The 19,884-nt window shown below is 43.9% G+C and overlaps 1 protein-coding gene across 1 annotated transcript; it reads left to right on the forward strand.

The window, feature by feature from the left end:
* Positions 1-8,414: 8,414 nt before the first annotated feature.
* BMP2 (bone morphogenetic protein 2) lies at positions 8,415-19,194 on the forward strand. Its single transcript, XM_033095283.1, has 3 exons — positions 8,415-9,606; positions 10,805-11,154; positions 18,308-19,194. The coding sequence occupies exons 2-3, from the start codon at positions 10,812-10,814 to the stop codon at positions 19,150-19,152; spliced, it is 1,188 nt and encodes a 395-aa protein (XP_032951174.1). The 5' UTR covers positions 8,415-9,606; positions 10,805-10,811; the 3' UTR covers positions 19,153-19,194.
* The last annotated feature ends 690 nt before the right edge of the window (positions 19,195-19,884 follow it).

Raw genomic sequence — 19,884 nt, forward strand, 5'->3', positions numbered from 1 at the left:
TCACTGGCATGAATGACCTTGGGGGAATAATCTTAAAAACATAATCATTGATAGTTGGGAATTGAAATTAGGGGTCTGTAAGTCACACAAGTCTTTTCAAGAATTTCCCCAATCTCTATATACTTATAAATTGAGTATGTCCCTTCTTCTGTACATTCTACCCTGGTTAATGTCCTTTAAACTCCTTTTTTCCCCATAGGCACATGCCATCCAATCTTATCTTTTCAATCTCCTATAGCCTTTTTCTTCACCCCATTTCTCTGCTGAGTTCAAGGACTCCCCATCTCTTGCTTAAATAATTACAACATCCTTTTAATTTGTCCTTCTGCCTCCAATCTGGCGCTACTCCAAGCCATCATGTCCATTTCTACCAAAGAGTTTTTTCTCAAAGTAGATCCTATGGGAATAAGTCCAAATTCCTTTGCCCAGGAAAATGCTGGCACCTGTCTCTCCTCTTGTGTCCAATCATACTAAATTGCCGACCATTTCTTTAATACATCTTGATGTTTCATGCTTTCCTGCCTTGATCCCTGCTGTTCCTCCAGCCTGTAAATCCCTTCCCCCTGGCCTATCTGCCCAACTCCTGCTCGGTTTTCGAGTTCAACACAGTAATCTATCCTCCCAGGATACCTTCTGACACCTGTTAAAGAAGGTGGTCCCTCTGTTCTTTGTGCAATATTTATACCTTGGGTAAACTTCTATTTGATCAATTTGCATAAATCACTCTATTCATCTTTGTAGCCCTAGAAACTGATCAGTACCTGGAAAAGTGAAAGTCATCGAATGAATAAAGTGCAGGAGATAGATTTCTAAAGCCAACAATTTTATTTCAAGCTTGGCAAAGTGTGACTTAAATTTGAGGCACTTCAGAGAGTCTCAGGTCAGTACAATATCCAGTGTTTTGTGTGTGTGTTTGTTTGTTTTTGAGTTCCTCCAGAAGCTGACTCTAGGGATTTGAGTACAAGTCAGTTATGGGGAGGTGGAGAAAACACAATTGGGGGAGTGGGGAAGTGATGCAGGGAGGGGAAGGCAGCAGATAAAGGAGGCGTTATCAAGCCGGTTATCTCTGTAGGTGACTGCAACTTTGGGAGTCAGTTTCAATCATGCTCCTCAGAGTTACCCCCCCTTCAGTTACTCCACTGAGAGGTGTGATGGACGTGAGGAGCTGATACACCAACTCCCCCTGGTCATTGGTTGAGGGCTGTTCCTGGCAGATGTTAATTCCCTAGCACATCTGCCCAGCCGCACATGTGGGCAGAGCAAACTCCACCTTATGGGGAATGCCTTGAGTTGGCACTCAGGAGTGGTCTGGGCTGAGGGACTGTGGTGGGCACTGACACATGGGCTACGGCTGGTCTTCAGTGACTTTGAGTGGTCACTGTAGAATAAATAGGAGAGGATGACATATATCTCCCACCATCTGTCTAGTCACATATACCTCGCATTATTTGCTCAGCAAGCAAGTTCTACATTAATTAGGGCAGAAAGCAAACCCTTCTGTCTTCCATTAAGACAATTTGTGAAATATGCCCAGGATGAGAAGATCCGTTAAAGAGTCACTGGTCAAAGTAATGTTCTAGGATTGCTGTTGCTCAATCTGAGCATTTTTAAACATAATTCTAAAGTTGCTTCCCTGAAGTCGCTTTTGTCTTTGCAAAATTCTCTTAGAGAATTAATAGGTAACCAAGATGAAAAGAATTTACCATTGGTCCTACATGGGCCCTATGGAGAGATGAACATACCTGCCCGTTCAGAGGTAACTGTCAGGCTCACTGAGCTTCGTGTGGTCCAACAAATTGTTGAAAGGTGCAGAATTGTGCAAAGAAAGTTTTAAGTAGATGAAGTATCCCTGGGAATTAATTAGAACTTAAAAATATACTATTCTGGGAGATTTCTTCTTGAAAAAAGGAAATGGCCACAGAGAAATTCTCCAACAAAGCCAATATGCAAACCCTGGGTTGATTTTGTTAAAGGCCTCCAGATAACTTCAACTATATATATCATGAACTATTTGGAGATACTTCTCAAATACTGATATTTACTACTCTTTATGTTCTTTCACTCATTTACTCAATTTCCTCACCTCACTCTTACTTCACTTCTATGCAGTCTCCTTCCCACTTCATTCTTCTATACCTGTGGTCTAGAAACATCTCCAAGGAGCTGCTGTTAACTCTATCCCTCGTTCCCCCAGCCTCGCCAGCACTGAGGACTGTGGACCTGACTCTTCTGGAAACTCCCCTCTTATGAGTTCTAAAACATTACCGATGTCTGTTTTTCACTCCTTTATAACTTTTTCTGCAACATCTTCTGTGCTTTCTGTGGCTATTTCTTCCGCTCCAAATAGTTAAACTTTAGCTCGGAAATCTGCAACTCAATCCCCTAATCCTTTTCCTGAACTCCAGGCCAGTGTCTGATTACCTGCTTCATACTTTCATGAAGATAGGTAACCAGACGCTCATAGGTTTGTCCAAAGAGAACCTGCACATCCCATCAGCTCCTGTTCACACTCTGACTGTTACAGAACCACGAGTTTGTCACCCAAGCGCCAAAACCTACAGATATCCTTCCTCCGTTCCCCATAGCTCTACTCCCCATCTCCATGCCACACCTGCTCATCTGATCTCCTTTGTAGCTTTCACATCGGCTTATTTTGCACGTGGGCTTTAGGCCCCCATTGCCACTTGTGCACATAATTACAAAAGCTACTATCGGGCCCCTTTTCCTCCAGTCTCTCTCTATACTCCCTTTTCCCCACTACGACCCACTTCCACACATGAAATTAGTTTTCCTAACATGGATCTCCAACCATGCCATTCCTCTGGAAAAAGTGATCCATTGATACAGAATAGAGTCCCAACTCCTTAGACTAGCAGTCAAGAATCTTACGGTCCTGAAGTCGGCTTACCTGTCAAACTTACTATGTTGGATATTCTCTCTTTGCACCTCAGATACACTCTTTACCTTGCTCTGGGCCTTAGACGTTGACCTCCATGGACCACATAGACTGAAGTTCCCAGCCTGCACATAAGCTCCTCCTCTTGAGAATGACCTGGATCTATGTACATGATGGGATATGACTCCACTTATTAGGTTATGTTACATGGCAACGGGTGATGGGATTTTTGCAGATATAATTCAGGTTTCAAATCAATTGGATTTGAATTAGTCAAAAGGGAGATTATCCTGGGTGGGCCCATATAATCAGGTGAGTCTTTTGGAAGCAGATCTAGTAATCAGAGAGATGTTCTCCAGAGACTTATATGAGACTGCAGCCTGTGAGACTCTGAGTAGAGAAAGAGCTAACCCATGCCTGAATTCCCAACCTATAGAAACTGTGAAATATTAATAATAAAGGGGCAAATATGCCACTACGTTTGTGGTAATTTGTTACACAGTAATAGGGGACTAGGGCACTTGTCCTTCTGGTCTAGTTAGGCCAATGGAGATGTCAACAGATGTTCAGAGAGTAGAAGAAAAGACAGGTTGAGCTATTTATTCTCCCTATCAGCTCCTTTCCAGCTGACCCTCTACTAGAGATCCTCCCACTTCTGCCAATAACTCTCTTCCTACAGCTGCAGCTTTTTCAGGCTATGCCTGTTCACTTAAGACCTAAGAGTTGTAAAGCCTCCTGGTTTGGGTTCCTGATGTAGGGCCAGGGTACTTCACTATCCCTTGTCATTTTCCCTAAACTCTGCCCACACCTGTGTAAAATATTTTTTTGGGGGTAAACTTTGTTAAATTCTTTGTTAAAGAATCTGCCATCACTTTGCTGCTGGGACCCTGTCTGAAGACTGGACTTACCTCTAGTATTGCCTTATCCCTGTCCAAACCCACCTCCAAGTCTGAACTACTACCCTTGGTCCTCAAAACACAATCCTACTACATTTTTCCCATCTGATATCTTGCTTTAGGTTGCTCCTATTGTCTGGAATCAAGGGACTATTAGCATGGTGGGAGTCAGGAGGTGGAGACACACCCCAAACAAACAAAAACAGGAGCTCTGGAATAGACTGGCTGTGCGACTTAATTGCTGTGTGACCTTAGGAAAATGGCTTAACCTCTCTAAGCACAGTTTCTTCATCTGTAAAATGGATATAGTAATACCCACTGAGCAAGGTTCTAGTGAGAACTAGGTGAAATAACAAGTGCTGATAAAAACCCACTGTTGCTAATGCTGACGTTCATAAAGACTCCTTACTGATCCTACAGAAATTATACTCACTGTGAATATTTCTCTCAAATGCCCTCTCTTCTATGAATTTTGTGAGTTCACATTTCAGAAGAGAAATTGTTCTCCATTAAACCTGCAGCACTTTTTTCCCCACTTATCTTAAAGTTTTTATACATACATATTATATTTATTTCCCTACGAACATGTTCCATCTCTTCTGCTGAATTTTAAACTCTGCATCATGGGCAGAGATTATGTATGTTTGTATTACTATTTCCTGGAACCGAAGAGAATAGTGCCATGGGCTAATAGCTGCTCCATAAATATCTGGAGTCTGGATATGTAAAGAGAAATACTATCATTGACTCTTTACAATCCAATTATCACAATATCAAAACAGTTTAATGTCATTGACAAGTTAGACAAATACATTGATATTTGGTACTGAAATAATACTTAACGGATATCTAACACAACCTATTGGAAGACCAAAATTATTTTTCAGATGCATGTATTTATTTAGCATTCATCTTCGCATTTTATTTTTCACAACAGCTGTGTGAGATTAGCTATTAATCTCTATATATTACTCACGAAGGAGCTGAGACTATGAGAACTGCTTGAGCCTTAGATTGACTCAAGCAATGACCTTTCCAACAAAATCCCCACTATTTAGCAATATGATAAAAGCCATTAGGAAAAAAAAAAGAAAGAAAGAAAAAAGACAAAGTCCTGTCTCTCAAAATCAGGTTATAATATTTCAGGCAGGAAGCTGAAAAATACATTTAAAGATACATAAAGTAGCAGTTAGAATCTTGTGTATGTAGGGCATTAAATTCTCCAAGTCCACACATATTATGCATTTGACCTTCATCATGCCAACTGAGGCAGCCAGAAGAACAGACATTTATGTACCCCGATCAACAGATGAGCCGAGAGATGACCATTTTAAATTTAACATCCACTGCCGAACCAGAATCAGAATCTAAGTTAGCCGACTATGTCTTGGGTTATGATCAACATATTTATAGAACGCCTACTGTGTGCGTCCTAAAATACAACCTAGTCTATTCACAAAATTGATTTTTTTTTCTTAATTTTTAAGATGAAGTCAGTATTTGCCTGAAAGCAGTAAACCTGACTTGGCGTATTAGGCCTAGTTTTGCAAATAAATCACTCCACCCCACCCCTTTCTTCTGACCATATCTAAACATACATCAAATAGGTAAAAGTTTGATTGACTAAATGCTGCTTTTTTGCTGTGCCTCTGGGTTTTTGTGAAAGAACCTCATCCAGTTGAAGTAAGTAGAATTGGTGTTGGGTGTCACAGGCGTTACAAAGCAATACGTATGTTAAAAAGCCGAGAGGTTTCTCAGAGGAGTTGCCACAGGTTTCAGTGGCATGACAATTACCAGGTGGATGGATCATTTAACGCCTGCTATGACCTTTACAATAGTGAGGATCATTATTTTAAGGTTAATTTGCATAATGGTTGGCCTAGCAAGAACAATCCTGAATGCTAATAGCTGCAGGATGCATTAACATTCAACGTTATCTGGGCTGAACTGCTAAAGGAAAAGTTGTTAATGTTTGACTCTTTAAGTTTCATCTCAGGTCGTGTCCACACATAATCAAAGGAGGATTTCTGGGATCTCTTCAAACACTGGCAAGAAATGACTGGAAGGGAATAGCAACAACCTTCTTCAGATAGCATCCTTACCTGGTAGGCTTTGCTATTTTGTACATAACTTGCCTGCTGTCTCTGAGGTAGCTGAGATCACCCCTCCCTCAAACAACCCACCCCCACTCTTGCCACCCTCTACATCTTGCACATACACCATATTTGATACACCGAGCGAGAATGTATCTCACCTTTTGGGCTGAAAAACTTTTCCTGAACCTTTGAAAGAGGTAGAGTTGACCAGGCTAGCAGCAGGTGATATTTTCAAGGCAAACAGATCCTATCACGTCAAAGTAATAACCCTGCATTCTGAGCTGCAGGTGTAAGGTGGCTAGTAGCAAAGAGAATAAAAACAGATAGGTCATCTCCATTTAGATTTATCGATTTTTAATATTCCTTATTGCCTGGAAATGGATAGGTATGGTTATCCTGTACTTTGTATCCCACATCGGTCTTTGGAAATTGTTTATTTACTTACTTATTAATGTATTGACTTTTCTCCCAAGCGTTCGAACTCATTTCCACCACAAGAGGGCAGCCATCTCTTAAAAACAACCAGAGAGCCTGGATCTTCAGAGAAAATGGGGCCACAATTTAGGAAGTTGTGCTTGTGAAAGGCATTCAGCAGTCCCTCAGAAATTGCATACTTACACATAAAAGAAATCCTGTGATGGGCAGCACTGAAATGGAATAGAGTGTCCACAAATGGCCAGTTTTCCCTCAGATTCATGACTATCGAAGATTATTTCGTAAACTGACAAGGTGCCCCTTTCGCAAGTTATGAAGGCCTAAAGCTGCAAGACATCCTGATGTCAGCACCAGAGATTTAATTTTCATCTTTACTTAAAGAGCATTCAAGACCAATCCACTTTCTCCTCTTTACAAGCTACATACTGATTTAGGTCTCACAAAGTTTATTTCGTTTTTTAAATCTCGCATGTGACAGAAACAATTGTTAACTTCTCAATTAAACTTGATAGGAATGGAAGTAGTTTCGGAAGCACAATCAACACTTTTCGACTTGCATCTATGAGTAGAATGTGTTCTATTGCCAACTTGTTTGATGTCCAATGATTCAGAGTGACACTCAACTTCCATGGCACTTTATTTTCAGGGGGGGAAAGCATGTTCTTGAATATTTTGCCCACCCCAGCCCCTCATTTATTTTCCTAGTAGGTAAGCTTCCTCCAAAATACCTTATGTGACCTTTATACTCTCAGAAACAGTGAGTGCCTAATTCACCTCTGTGGGTTGCTAATCCGATTTACATGAGCAGAACCTAGAATTATTTTAGCTTCCCAACTGAAAAAATAATGCACATGGATAATAGATTGTTATGAGCTCCCGCTTCAGACTTTTCCCTTTCTGTTTTACAGGCTTGAGGTTTCTGTGTGCAGGCAAATTTGATTTTGCTATCTGGCCTATTCCAAAAATTTTCTGCCCTTGGCTTCTGGGATCATTCAGGCAACTTAGTTGTGCTTTGCATGGAAGATCCTGGAATCCTGAGAGGGACAGAAAGCCTGGGAGCTCCTGGTGCAGAAGATTTGGGAAATATTTCAGCTGAGGAAGACAAGTGACTTGGCCAGATGTCATAAACCTGCGGGGGGCCTGGTGGAGGGGGGTGGGACAAAGATTCCAAGGTCTCAAACCAGAATTGTCTTATAGGCTTGGCTCACACTGTGAATTATTTTACCGTCCTCTGAGCTGCTAATCGCCTGCCTCTGAGCTGGGTGAGATAAATATCACAAGGCATGAAGTGATTGCTACCATAAAAAGAAATAAAATACCTCTCATCCTCTCTTCAAACTGATACACACACACAGTCCAAGTTGCACATGTCATGTATAGGAGGATGACATCCATGTCACATATACAGACATATTTATGAAAATGTGTACTTTCGTTAGCATATATTTACATATATGGATATATTTAGAGACATACACGCATATTTTTGTATGTTACATATATTTGTCTGAAAAAAATACGTGCACATTTATATAAATGTATACACATAAGTTATACAAATGTAAATGCATATATATATATATATGTATGTATATATGTAAAAGTTTAAATAACACCCAGTTTCCAAATCCTAGTTTTCTTTTCATTCTCCTCGCACTCAGGGAAACACCAAGTGACTACCCCAAGCTTATGCCAAGATGCTTTGTAACTTCGTTGAGTTTTTCTTTTTTATTTAATCGTCTATTACCGAAAAACTTCAAACTGAAAGTTGAATAACGGGCCGGGTAGGGAAATGAGGGCTCAACCCCGTATTTGTCCCGGATTTCACCCCGGAGCGCCAGCGAGGGTCTGGCGCCTCAGCAGCTAGCCCCTTTGAGGTCAGAGGCTGGAGGCGCGAGCGCCCCCCTCGGCGGCCGCGCGTCCCGGCCCTCGGCCCCACCCCGCCGCGGCTGCCCCGGCGCGCCGTCCACACCCCTGCGCGCCGCTCCCGCCCGCTCGGGGATCCCCGGCGAGCCGCGCCACCGAGGGGGAGGTGTTCGGCCTCGGCCGGGAGGGAGACGGCAGGCGGCGTCCCCTTTAAAAGCCGCGAGCGCCGCGCCACGGCGCCGCCGCCGCCGCCGGAGTCCTTGCCCCGCCGCGCTGCGCTGCGCCCGGCTCGCGCTGCGCCCGCCGCTCCGCTTCCCACACCCAGCCTGGGCTTGGCAGCCGCCGCCGGACATCAGCCGCCGCAGGCTCCGCCGCTGACCCGAACGACCTCGGGGCGAGCGCCTCCGGGATTACTGGGGTCTCCGAGGCACCCGCGCGCTTCCTACTCCGCTCGGGCTGGAGCGCCCGGCCGTGCGCGCCACTGAGCCGTGGCCTCGGCTCCCCGGGCCGCGCCAGAACTGAGGACCCGCGCGCAGAGCGCGGGGGAGCCGGGAGTCGAGACTGAACGTGGGGATGCCGGGTACCTCCCGCCGGAGCTCGGGGGCCTGGGACGAGCCGGACGAGGTGTGATCGGACCCCAGGCTGGCCACAAAGGTTCCAGCAGCTTGGCCCGGGGACTAGGAGAGCAAGGAGAGAGCGGGGCCACCCGCCTCGGCGACCTGGGACTCGGCTCGACTCGCCGGAGAATGCGCCGGAGGACGACGGAGCGCCGGAACAGCGGGGGTTGCAACTGGCTGGCGCTAATGGGGGTGCGCTGGAGTAAGGCAGAGTGATGCCGGGGGGCACCTCGCCCGGCACCGAGATCGCCGCTGCGCCCTTCCCCGGACCCGGCGTCGCCCAGGATGGCTGCCCCGAGCCATGGGCCGCGGCGGAGCTAGCGCGGAGCGCCCGACCCTCGCCCCCCGAATCCAGGAGCCGCTCCCGCGCGGGGCCAAGCGTCCCGGGGGCTCTGGTTCCTAAGGACAACGACAGTACCAGCTTTTCCTTTCTCCCTTCCCTTCTCTGCCCCGCACTCCTCCCCCTGCTCGCTGTTGTTGTGTGTCAGCACTTGGCTGGAGACTTCTTGAACTTGCAGGGAGAATAACTTGCGCTCCCCTGCTTGGTGCCGGTGCCTTTGCCCCAGCGGACCCAGCCTCCGAACCCTACCGGCCCTCCACTCGTCCGCTGGGCCCATTCCCGAGACGCGGTTCCCTGCGTGAGGAGAAGGACTACCCGGACGACACCCGGGAGGAGAAGGAGGAAAAGAAGGGAACTCGGTCCCTGCTCCAGATCCTTCGGCCAGAGCTTTTTCCATGTGGAGGCTCTTTCAATGGACGTGTCCCCGCGTGCTTCTTAGACGGTCTGCGGTCTCCTAAAGGTAGAGGACGTGGGCCCGGGGCTGGCTCTGGGGGTGGGGGGTGGGGGGACGCGGGGCCCTAGCAGCCGCTGTGGCTGAGCTCCAACGGGACCTCGCCAGGCGGGACGTAAACAGAACCCCCCCCCAAGTCCACGTGCAGCCGAGCCCCTGCTGGGATGCCCCCATCCTACCGCCCCTGGCGACCGTCAGCATCGCCCTCCTGGCTCGTACTCTTCCGCCCCTCCTCCCACCTCTCTCTTCGGTATTTTATTAGGGCTGTTAACACTTAGATGATTAAAGAAAAAAGTCAAAGAAATCCCTTGGGGAGGGTGGCCCCTGGATTTCACCCGTTAGCTGCCAACCTGTATGCCCTGCCATGGCGATCCCTTCTGCCTTCTTCAAAGTTCTCCAGGAGCCCTGCTGTCTCTACTCAGAGCTACGTCCCATTTGGGAAAATACTAAACGTTGGGGTTCTCCCTGCTTGTTTCCAGGAATTCGAGGGGGCAGTACTTCAGTGCCACCTTGTACTAACATGTGAATTAATAGATAAACATTTTTGTAATCCCAGGAAGAGACATGTGTATCTGAACCGCATTGGAGGGGTGGGGCGAGGGTCCGGGATTGGAGTGTGGCCTGTCCTGACACCTCTGAGTTTAGAGACGTGGGCCACAAGTTGCAAGTGGCTTCGGAAGTTGTGGCCTTGAGTTTTCTGGGTCTGGAAGTTATAGTCTATGTGTGTGTATCAGGAAGTTCTATACAGTGCTACTAAGGAAGTCACATGCACCATTCGTGAGTGTTTATATGCAAGTGAGCGCTGGGCAGTTTGGGTTTGGGTTTGCTTAGGGGACAAAAGGGTGTCGGACCCAGCAGTGGTTTTCCCAGGTTCCCTGAACTGGCCGTCAGCACGAGTATCACTTAAAAAAAAAAAAGAAAAAAAAAGGTGACAGTCGCTGACGCTGGTGGGGGGGGAGTGGTGCAAATCATGTCAGACGACCTGAGAGTGGGATGGGAGGGGGAAAGCCTTCTAGCTCAGAAACTAGGGCCCTTCCATTCTCCCAAACGTTGGAGCTTCAGCCGCTCTGAAGTATCCCTGAGTGTTGCAAGCCAGGTAGGCACCCCGGAGGAGGAGGCAGGTGGACAGAACGGGAGTCGGGCCGCCGGGCGGAAGGGGGGAGGGCTGGGCGGGGAACTCGGTGACTCACGTCGGCCCTGTCCGCAGGTCGACCATGGTGGCCGGGACCCGCTGTCTTCTAGCGTTGCTGCTTCCCCAGGTCCTCCTGGGCGGCGCGGCCGGCCTCATTCCGGAGCTGGGCCGGAGGAAGTTCGCAGCGTCGACTGGCCGCTCCTCGTCCCAGCCCTCGGACGACGTCCTGAGCGAGTTCGAATTGCGGCTGCTCAGCATGTTCGGCCTGAAGCAGAGACCCACCCCCAGCAGGGACGCCGTGGTCCCCCCCTACATGCTGGACTTGTACCGCCGGCACTCGGGCCAGCCCGGCGCGCCGGCTCCGGACCACCGGCTGGAGAGGGCAGCCAGCCTCGCCAACACCGTGCGCAGCTTCCATCACGAAGGTGAGGTGTGGGACAAGGGAGTGGGGGCGGGGACGGGGGCGGGGAGTCATCCCGCGAAGCGCCCCACCGTGGGCAGACAGCAGGCATCCCTGGAAGGGCAGCCTGGCCAGGGTGCGGAAGCCGTTTCCCGTCTTGCCTCTGTTACGAACCTTTAGGAACCTGGCTTGAACACACTGCCTGTGTGGTGGGGGAGCCAGGGATTCCCCATTGGTAAATCCGCACCCTTTTCCTGGCTTGCAGCCAGGAGAGCGACTCCTCCTCCAGGAACTGGAGAGAAATCAAGTGATGGGGAAGATGAGGGCAAAAGGCTTGCCCCTATCAGCTTAAACGTGCAAGAATTCCATAGGGGAAGAAGACAAGGAGGGGGGCCCACTGGGCTCTCTTTACGTCTGTTTGGAAGCCCTCACTCTATAAATCTGCTTCTCCTGGTTAAGCCAGTTTCAGGCTAGACAGAGCCAAGGGCAGAATTTTCAGAGATTGTATTGAAAAATCAAAGCCCAGGGCCCTGAAGTCTTTCTAATTTACAGTTGATCTGGGCCTGGTTTGGAAAATTTCGAATCCCTATATAATCCCCGTGGGAGATCAATTCTACAATCTTATTGTTTCCACAATGACTTGATTGTGTTGTGCTTAAATCTGAGATGAACTCCGGAATAGAGACAAGGGATGCCTCAGATAAAAGCTTTTGCAGCAGCTGCCTGTTTTCCTTCATGTTCATTGAAATGTGGATTTTTTTCTTCTCTTATGATACTGGATGTGGTTTTTCTAAGGTAGGATATTCTGCTTGTTTCATCAGAAAGGCATTTAGTGGATTTGAAATGTCTTAGAGCAGCTATTGAGAACTGTTATACCCAGGTTCTTAGAGCAATTAGTCAAAGACATGTTCCACTTTCATTCTTTTTCTACACTTTTAAATGCCCCTTTGGCTTAGTACATTCTAAATAGAGCACGGGTTCCTTCATGTTCTACAGAAGAGTACAAAATTGAATGTCACAGGGCAACCACTTGTAGGATATTGGGGAGTTGGGATTGAAGTTTCCTTTTTTTTGCCTTTCCCTGCTGAGGTGGTAAATTTCAAGCGGAATCTACACTTTGATATGTAGAAATGGTTTCATCATAACCTTGGAATAATGATAGAGCCAGCTCGTCATTTTCAGCTGATACTGATTAGAATACTACTTTTTCTGGATAGAAGAGTAACAAGAATGGCTCTTTTAGCCACCGCTTCTGGAAATTTAGCATGGAAATTCTTTACTTTCAAGGTCAGGAAGGTATCGTCTTCCTGTGTCTCTTATAACGTAAAAGGAAGATCATTTAAATCATTTGACACCTAAAACATTCAGTTGCATGAGGATTCCATCAGTGAAGTCTGCATATTTCTTCCTCTAGAAGTGGCTTGATCAAAACTGAACAGGCTGCAAATTAAGTGTGTTATTTTAACTTAAATAGCATGCTTGAGTTTATAAATCAGAATTTATACCTTTAAAATGAAAATGTTATATGTGATATAGTACAGAATTTACCGACTTGCTTAAAATCAACTTTCAATAACGTCATATCTTAATGCAGTTAGATGATAGAGGATATCTGTATGCTTTTTGCACCAAATTTCATCAAATCCATTTATTTGCTTGTTATGACTAAGTATATCACCCTTAGGCCATATTTGAAGACCATTTCATTTTTCGTGTAACCCAGAATTTCGTTTTTATAAACGTCCTTGTGCCGTGTATGGCACTAAAAATCTTGTAATAAACCGTGTGATTAAGGCTGCTGGCTTAAGAGCAAAATTTGGTTAATATAGCATTAATGGGCATTTGTCAAGAAAAGGACCAAAAGACCTGATTCCAAGGACTACCTGTTGGTATTATTTGTGGGCGGGATATGGATGATTTGGTGAAATTACAAGATGACATATCAGGATAGAGTTCTTTCAACTACTGTATGAAGATAAGGGTACCACGTGGTAGGCGATCCAAGACAAAATTATTGGTTGTCAACTCTCCTCTTAAACTTTGTCTTCTCCTTTCTGTAATGGCTTTTATTTGGAAAAACCCAAATGCTGAAAATGTTTTCTTTTTTCAAAGTCATGAAGAAGTGCTTCGGCCGCATAGGCCTTTCAGAACTGTCACTGAGGATCGAAAAATTAACTTCTCTAATTGGAAAGAATGTTTTCTGCTTTGCTGTAGTGAAAAACACATTGAAATTGTCTGACTTCATTTGTTATGCCAAAAAAAAAAAAAAAAAAGTCTTTACACTTTCCTGTCAGATGGAGTATAGAAGGACTACGTGTTTGCTTTCCAGACTCTGAAAGACACTGTCTTTTTGCATGAAATAACTGAATCACTTGCTTCTATGACAGAAGTTTTGAAATAGAAATTAACCCTGTCCCCACAAATGTAGTTCTTGTGAAAATATCCGTACAACAGGAAAGTTCAAGAAACAACCACTGCTCTGTGAAGAACTTGTATCACAAATTCCCAGTGCAACCAAAGGATTTGGACACTATACGCCTCCGAAACCAATACTACCTGGTGTGCGCCCCTAGTGTCCCCAGGGATTTCAGCGCGCCCACAAAAGGCCGCATTAAGTGGAACAGATTTGGAAGTGCTCATAGAGATTGAGGCTTTGGTGCCCGATGACAGGTGCTGCGTTAATGTCCACCTCTTTTTCCAGCGGCTCCTCTGTATTCTCTCTGGATCCCTTTTCCTTGCACTATTTTGTCTTTTTTAAGACTTACCCTTTGTGTATTTCATTAAGTAGTCAAATGGCAATAAGAGGGCAATCATTCCAAAGATTTTGGAGCTGAGGGTGGGCAGAGGACAAATCAGGGTTAGTAATTGTGGCCATTATGACCATGCTGCCTTCTCCTTTGCTGCTGTTTTTTTTTTGTTTTTGTTGTTGTTGTTTTTTAATTAAAACTGATTTCTTTTAACTTTTGTATTTTCTCCTTTTTCTCCTTGACATAGTAATCCTGTAACCGTTATTTTATATTCTAGAAAGTATTTATTATTCGCAGCCATTTTCATTTTATATCAGGGCAGTAATTTCCAACCGTACTGATTTTCTAGAATATCCCCAGGGTGTGTTTTTGTTGTTGTTATCTGAATGGACGATTTTTTATCCAGAGAGTGTTGCAAAATTCTCAAAATATAATGATAACTTATTTTTTGCTAAAACTCACCATACTGTAGGACAAAAAGGCAGCCACAAAACATCAGTGGTTCCGAACAAGTCTGCCCTGCCACTCCCCTTTTCTGCTCATCTAGCTCTGTCTGCTCTCTCCACCATACTTTAGTATATTTCTCTCCTCTTAGATGGGAAAGAACTCACCCTATGGTTATCATTGTATTAAATGTAAATGTGCCCTAATGGTTCTGACTTTTACTTGAGTTTTTGACTCCTCCCCTATGTTACGTAGTGCCGTCTAGTGGCCAGAATCTTGGGAAGTGCAGTAAATTCAAGTTCATAGCTCAGCTCTTCGTTTGCTAGTTCTGTGATCTTAGGAAAGTCACATAGCCTCTCTGAGCTCCAAGTGTTTCAGTCACAAAATGGAGATAATAACAATTCCTCTCTAATCGATTCATTATGAGATAATTCATATAAAGCTTTTAGTGGCAGACCTGGCACAAAGAAACATTCAGTGCACCGCCTATCATTATCACTATGACTGCGTTCTTGTATGTCATAGTCTTCCCTTGTCTAGGAGAAAAGGAGGCCAGGGTGGACCTGGACGGGCTGGGGTAATTCAGCCTCATCTTTTGGATTATTTTGATGTAGGTGAATAATTGATAGAGTGTAGATGGTTCTTCACTTTCAGAGGAAAGGTTGAATATGTTTGTTGCCTTATTTTTTTTTGCCCACATTTTTGCAGCCATAGCTCTACTTATTTGGTTAAGAACTTTATAATAAATGTGAAGAGTATTTATTTGTTTAAGAACTGGGTTCAGGAACCCAGGTCTAGGATAGGCTGGAATCCTCAAATCCCTTGGCAAGTTCAGATTATTCAACAAGAGTTATTTACAGAGAATTAACAACTGTATACACCTCCAAAATAGCATATGTTACCTACTTAGGTAAATACTCTGTATTTTCAGACTCTTTGGGTTTGCTGTGATAATTTGCAGACGCTTTTTTTCCCTTTAATTTACTTTACTTCACATAGGTTTTGATTTCTCAACTTTCAAGAAAAAAAAAATGTATGCTGCTCCTTTGCATATCAAAGGAAAGGGTGGTAGGAACCCTAATCTTGGGAAGTTATTTTTCTGGGTTTGGGGGTTTCAGTGAACTTCTCCCTTAACTTCTTGGACCTGAGGCTGCAGTCAAGGGGGTCGTTACGGAGGTCAGTATTTTAAGGAGGAGGAGGGCTCCTTCAAGGAATAGCTTGACGGAGATGAAGCTGGAAAGTTCTGCTGGAGAAAGGTCTTCACAGTATTTGGTATGACTTTTTTTTTTACTTTGCTGAGGTCACTGAGTGATTATCCTTTTTGCCACTTACCCCCAGTGAGATCTTGAAGTGCATGAAATAGCTGTTTTTATAGATCAAATCTGGTCTAATGGTGGCAATTTTCTATGGTCAGTCTTATATTTATCCTTGGAGAGTCATTGTTCTATTTTATGCCTCTTTTGTAGCCATCTTCTTTACTTCACTTACCTGCCTCTCTTGCTTGCCTTGGAGAGGGTCCCTTCATCATCATCCTCTGGCTGTGTGTGTGTGTGTGTGTGTGTGTGTGTGTGTTAATGTGTCTGTGTGTTTATAACTTCTTTTTCCCGATTTATGGATTTGGATTCAGGGATTTTGTTGCAGCGTTTTCTCTGGACCCCTTTGATAATACAGCTGGTGTGCTCGCATTCGGAGTCGTCAGTAGCTCAGGCCCAGGTCTGGCTTGGGGTCATTGTGTCTGGGGGATGCGGTTGATTTTTACCTCACTCCTTTTCCCCGTGGCATCCTTTTTCCTCTGGTAGCCATTGGCTTCTCTGCTGAAAGAATGCCTTCAGCGGAAACATCAGAGGGCTCCTGAATTGCAAGGAGGAAAGGAAAGCAGGAGCTAAATACAGTTCTTAATGCTTGTTGGGAGCCACTGAGGCGAGCCCTGGTTCCATTGTGGGAGGGCTATTTTAAAAATAGTGCCTGGCCTGAAGTGCTGTTTGCTTACAATGGGGTTTAGAATGTGGTTGGCTCCTGAAAGGTGTCCCTAACAGGTATGGATTAACAGGCACGAGGGGACTAAGGAAGGGGTCACTTGTTAGCCTGATGGTCTCCATGTCCAAGCAAGGAGCTTTAGAAGATCTTTCGGTAATAAGTCCCTGGCTGCCCGCTCATGGCCCTCACTCTTATTCCTGGGCCAGCACTAGTGGTGGTTCTACTCATTTTTATATTATTCAACAAAAAGGCACTTTAGAATATGCTCCTAGCAATTTATACTTGAATGTGAAGTGTCCTTTAAAACCTTCCTGTTCCAAGGGCAGTCCTCCTGGGAGCCTGCTAAAAATGCAGAATCACAGGCCCCATCCCAGACCCCCTGAATCACAATCTGCATTGGAAGATGGAGGTGTCCTAGGTGTTTTGTGTGAAGATTAAGTTAACGTTTGAGAAGCCTCACAGTAAAGCATTACTCCGTGATTTGGTATAAATTGCCCCTGTTGAACTCAGTGCTTACACGGAGCTTGCAGTAATGCCTGTTGCTTTGACGATGAAGCAACAGGTAGAACCTTTGACCGAGGGATCTGAAGTGGCTCTGCTGTACTGGGGCATCTGTTTCTGTGAACAACTGATAGCTGTTAGATTTAGGAGAAAAATAAATCGTGAAAATGTGGTATCCTCTTACGGTGATGACATGGAACCATGGCCAAATAAATTTTGTTTGCACATTGGCTCTAATACACTCTTACAGAAAACTAAAAATTGTTTGAATTTGGGTTGGATCCTGAATGAAACATACATTTTTTGACAGTGAAATGACAGGATGTGGTAAAGCTAGAAGAAAATAAACCTAAATATCTCAAATCCTATTGCTGTGTAGTATCGATTTAAGAATAATGCGTACCTTTGATGACTTGTGGAGTATAGCATTCAAGGTGCTATGGTTTTTCATTATTTGCTTGGAAAATAGTACTCCTTAAAATTGACATTCAGGAATCTTAAATCAGAAAGAGCTTTTTTATGCACAACCCACTTAAATGACTATTTTGAAATGATGGTAACACATATAGAATGCTTATTCTGTACTAGGATGCAAGTATCACTTATGTTATGATTATCATAATGTCATTTTTGTAGATTTTTATCAATTTCTTTTTTGGTTTTGTGTCTATCCTGTAGCCTGTTCTTGGGTAGGTGTTTGTTAATATGATTTGTTTTTTGAAATGATAAAGGAATTACAAACAGACGAGCTTTAGATGCTTTTTTCTTCCAAAAGCCTCTAAAATGAGATTTTGATTTTTGAGGTCATAAGGAGGTGAGAGAACAGACAACACTTGGGAAGTTATTTCTCTTGAAATTGTCTGGCCTTAATTACTACAGTGTCCCAGTACCACCCTTACGTTTCCAAAGCAGTAGATTCCTGTACATGCCTTTGTCCCCGGATTTTTGAGTAAAATAGTAGGGTGTGCTTTGCAAAATGTCATCATTGCTGTTGAGTTTCAGAGTCTTTAATTAAGAAACTGAAATCTGTATATCGAGATTTGTAAATCATCTAAATTGCAGAGCAATGTTTTAGAATACTGCTTAAGGGATTGACATTAAAGCCTTTTTCTTTTTACGAAATGCAATAATTTCCTCAAATCCTCAGTCATTAGACCTCTACTAACTATAGTGCTGACTTTTTTTTGCCCTAAAGTCTGTGAATTCCAAAGAAATGCTTCACCATTTCCCCCATTATTATAGCCACCTGGAAGCAGTATTCATGTATTGGATTAAAAACATAACAATGAATGATGAAATTTTGTTTCATGGCGTACATATTGATATAAAGGTATAGAAAAGGGAGACTTTTTGTCCAGAGGGGGGATTTCTATTTTCTGGTTGCAAACTTTTACATGGGTTAAATCAAGCACTGAAATGAGGTTTCTAAATTCATATATTATCAAGTTGTCATTACTTATCTTACCCAAGTATTTTTTTCTTCTTTTCCACCTTTTTATATCAAATTAGAATCTTTGGAAGAACTGCCAGAAATGAGTGGAAAAACAACCCGGCGATTCTTCTTTAATTTAACTTCTATCCCCACCGAGGAGTTTATCACCTCAGCAGAACTTCAGGTTTTTCGAGAACAGATGCAGGAAAATTTGCAAAACAATAGCAGTTTCCATCACCGAATTAATATTTATGAAATTTTAAAACCTGCCACAGCCAACTCGAAGTTTCCCGTGACCAGACTTTTGGACACCAGGTTGGTGCATCAGAATGCCAGCAGGTGGGAGAGTTTCGACGTCACCCCTGCTGTGACAAGGTGGACTGCACAGGGACTCGTCAACCATGGATTCGTGGTGGAAGTGGCCCACTTAGGGGAGAACCAAGGTGTCTCCAAGAGACACGTTAGGATTAGCAGGTCTTTGCACCAAGACGAGCACAGCTGGTCACAGATAAGGCCATTGCTAGTAACTTTTGGCCATGATGGAAAAGGACATCCTCTCCATAAAAGAGAAAAGCGTCAAGCGAAACATAAACAGCGCAAACGCCTTAAGTCCAGCTGTAAGAGACACCCTTTGTACGTGGACTTCAGCGACGTGGGGTGGAATGACTGGATCGTAGCCCCCCCAGGGTATCATGCCTTTTACTGCCATGGGGAATGCCCGTTTCCCCTGGCCGATCACCTGAACTCCACTAATCACGCCATTGTGCAGACGTTGGTCAACTCAGTGAACGCTAAGATTCCTAAGGCATGCTGTGTCCCAACAGAACTGAGTGCTATCTCCATGCTGTACCTTGACGAAAATGAAAAGGTTGTATTAAAGAACTATCAGGACATGGTTGTGGAGGGTTGCGGGTGTCGTTAGCACAACAAAATTAAATATATATATATATATATATATATATATATATATATATATATTTTAAAAAAAAAAAAACACAAGTTGACACTTTAATATTTCCCAATGAAGACTTTATTTATGGAATGCAATGGAGAAAAAAAAAAACACAACTATTTTGCAAATATATTTATATCTACAAAAAGAAGTTGGGAAAACAAATATTTTAATCAGAGAATTATTCCTTAAAGATTTTAAAATGTATTTCGTTGTACATTTTATATGGGTTCAACCCCAGCACATGAAGTATAATGGTCAGATTTATTTTGTATTTATTTACTATTATAACCACTTTTTAGGAAAAATAGCTAATTTGTATTTATATGTAATCAAAAGAAGTATTGGGTTTGTACATAATTTTCCAAAAATTGTAGTTGTTTTCAGTTGTGTGTATTTAAGATGAAAAGTCTACATGGAAGGTTACTCTAGCAAAGTGCTTAGCACATTTGCTTTTTTGCAGTGCTACTGTTAAGGTCACAAGTTCAAGTCCAGAAAAAAAAAAAAGTGGATAATCCACTCTGCTGACTTTCAAGATTATTATATTATTCAATTCTCAGGAATGTTGCAGAGTGGTTGTCCAATCCATGAGAACTTACGTCCTTATAAGTGGAATATTTGGATAAGAACCAGACATTGCTGATCTAATATAGAAACCCTCCCCCTACCCCTTAATTTGCAGAAAGAATGAAGCAGGACCAA

Source organism: Rhinolophus ferrumequinum, chromosome 23 (genome assembly GCF_004115265.2).
Source record: "Rhinolophus ferrumequinum isolate MPI-CBG mRhiFer1 chromosome 23, mRhiFer1_v1.p, whole genome shotgun sequence".
Lineage (NCBI taxonomy): Eukaryota > Metazoa > Chordata > Mammalia > Chiroptera > Rhinolophidae > Rhinolophus > Rhinolophus ferrumequinum.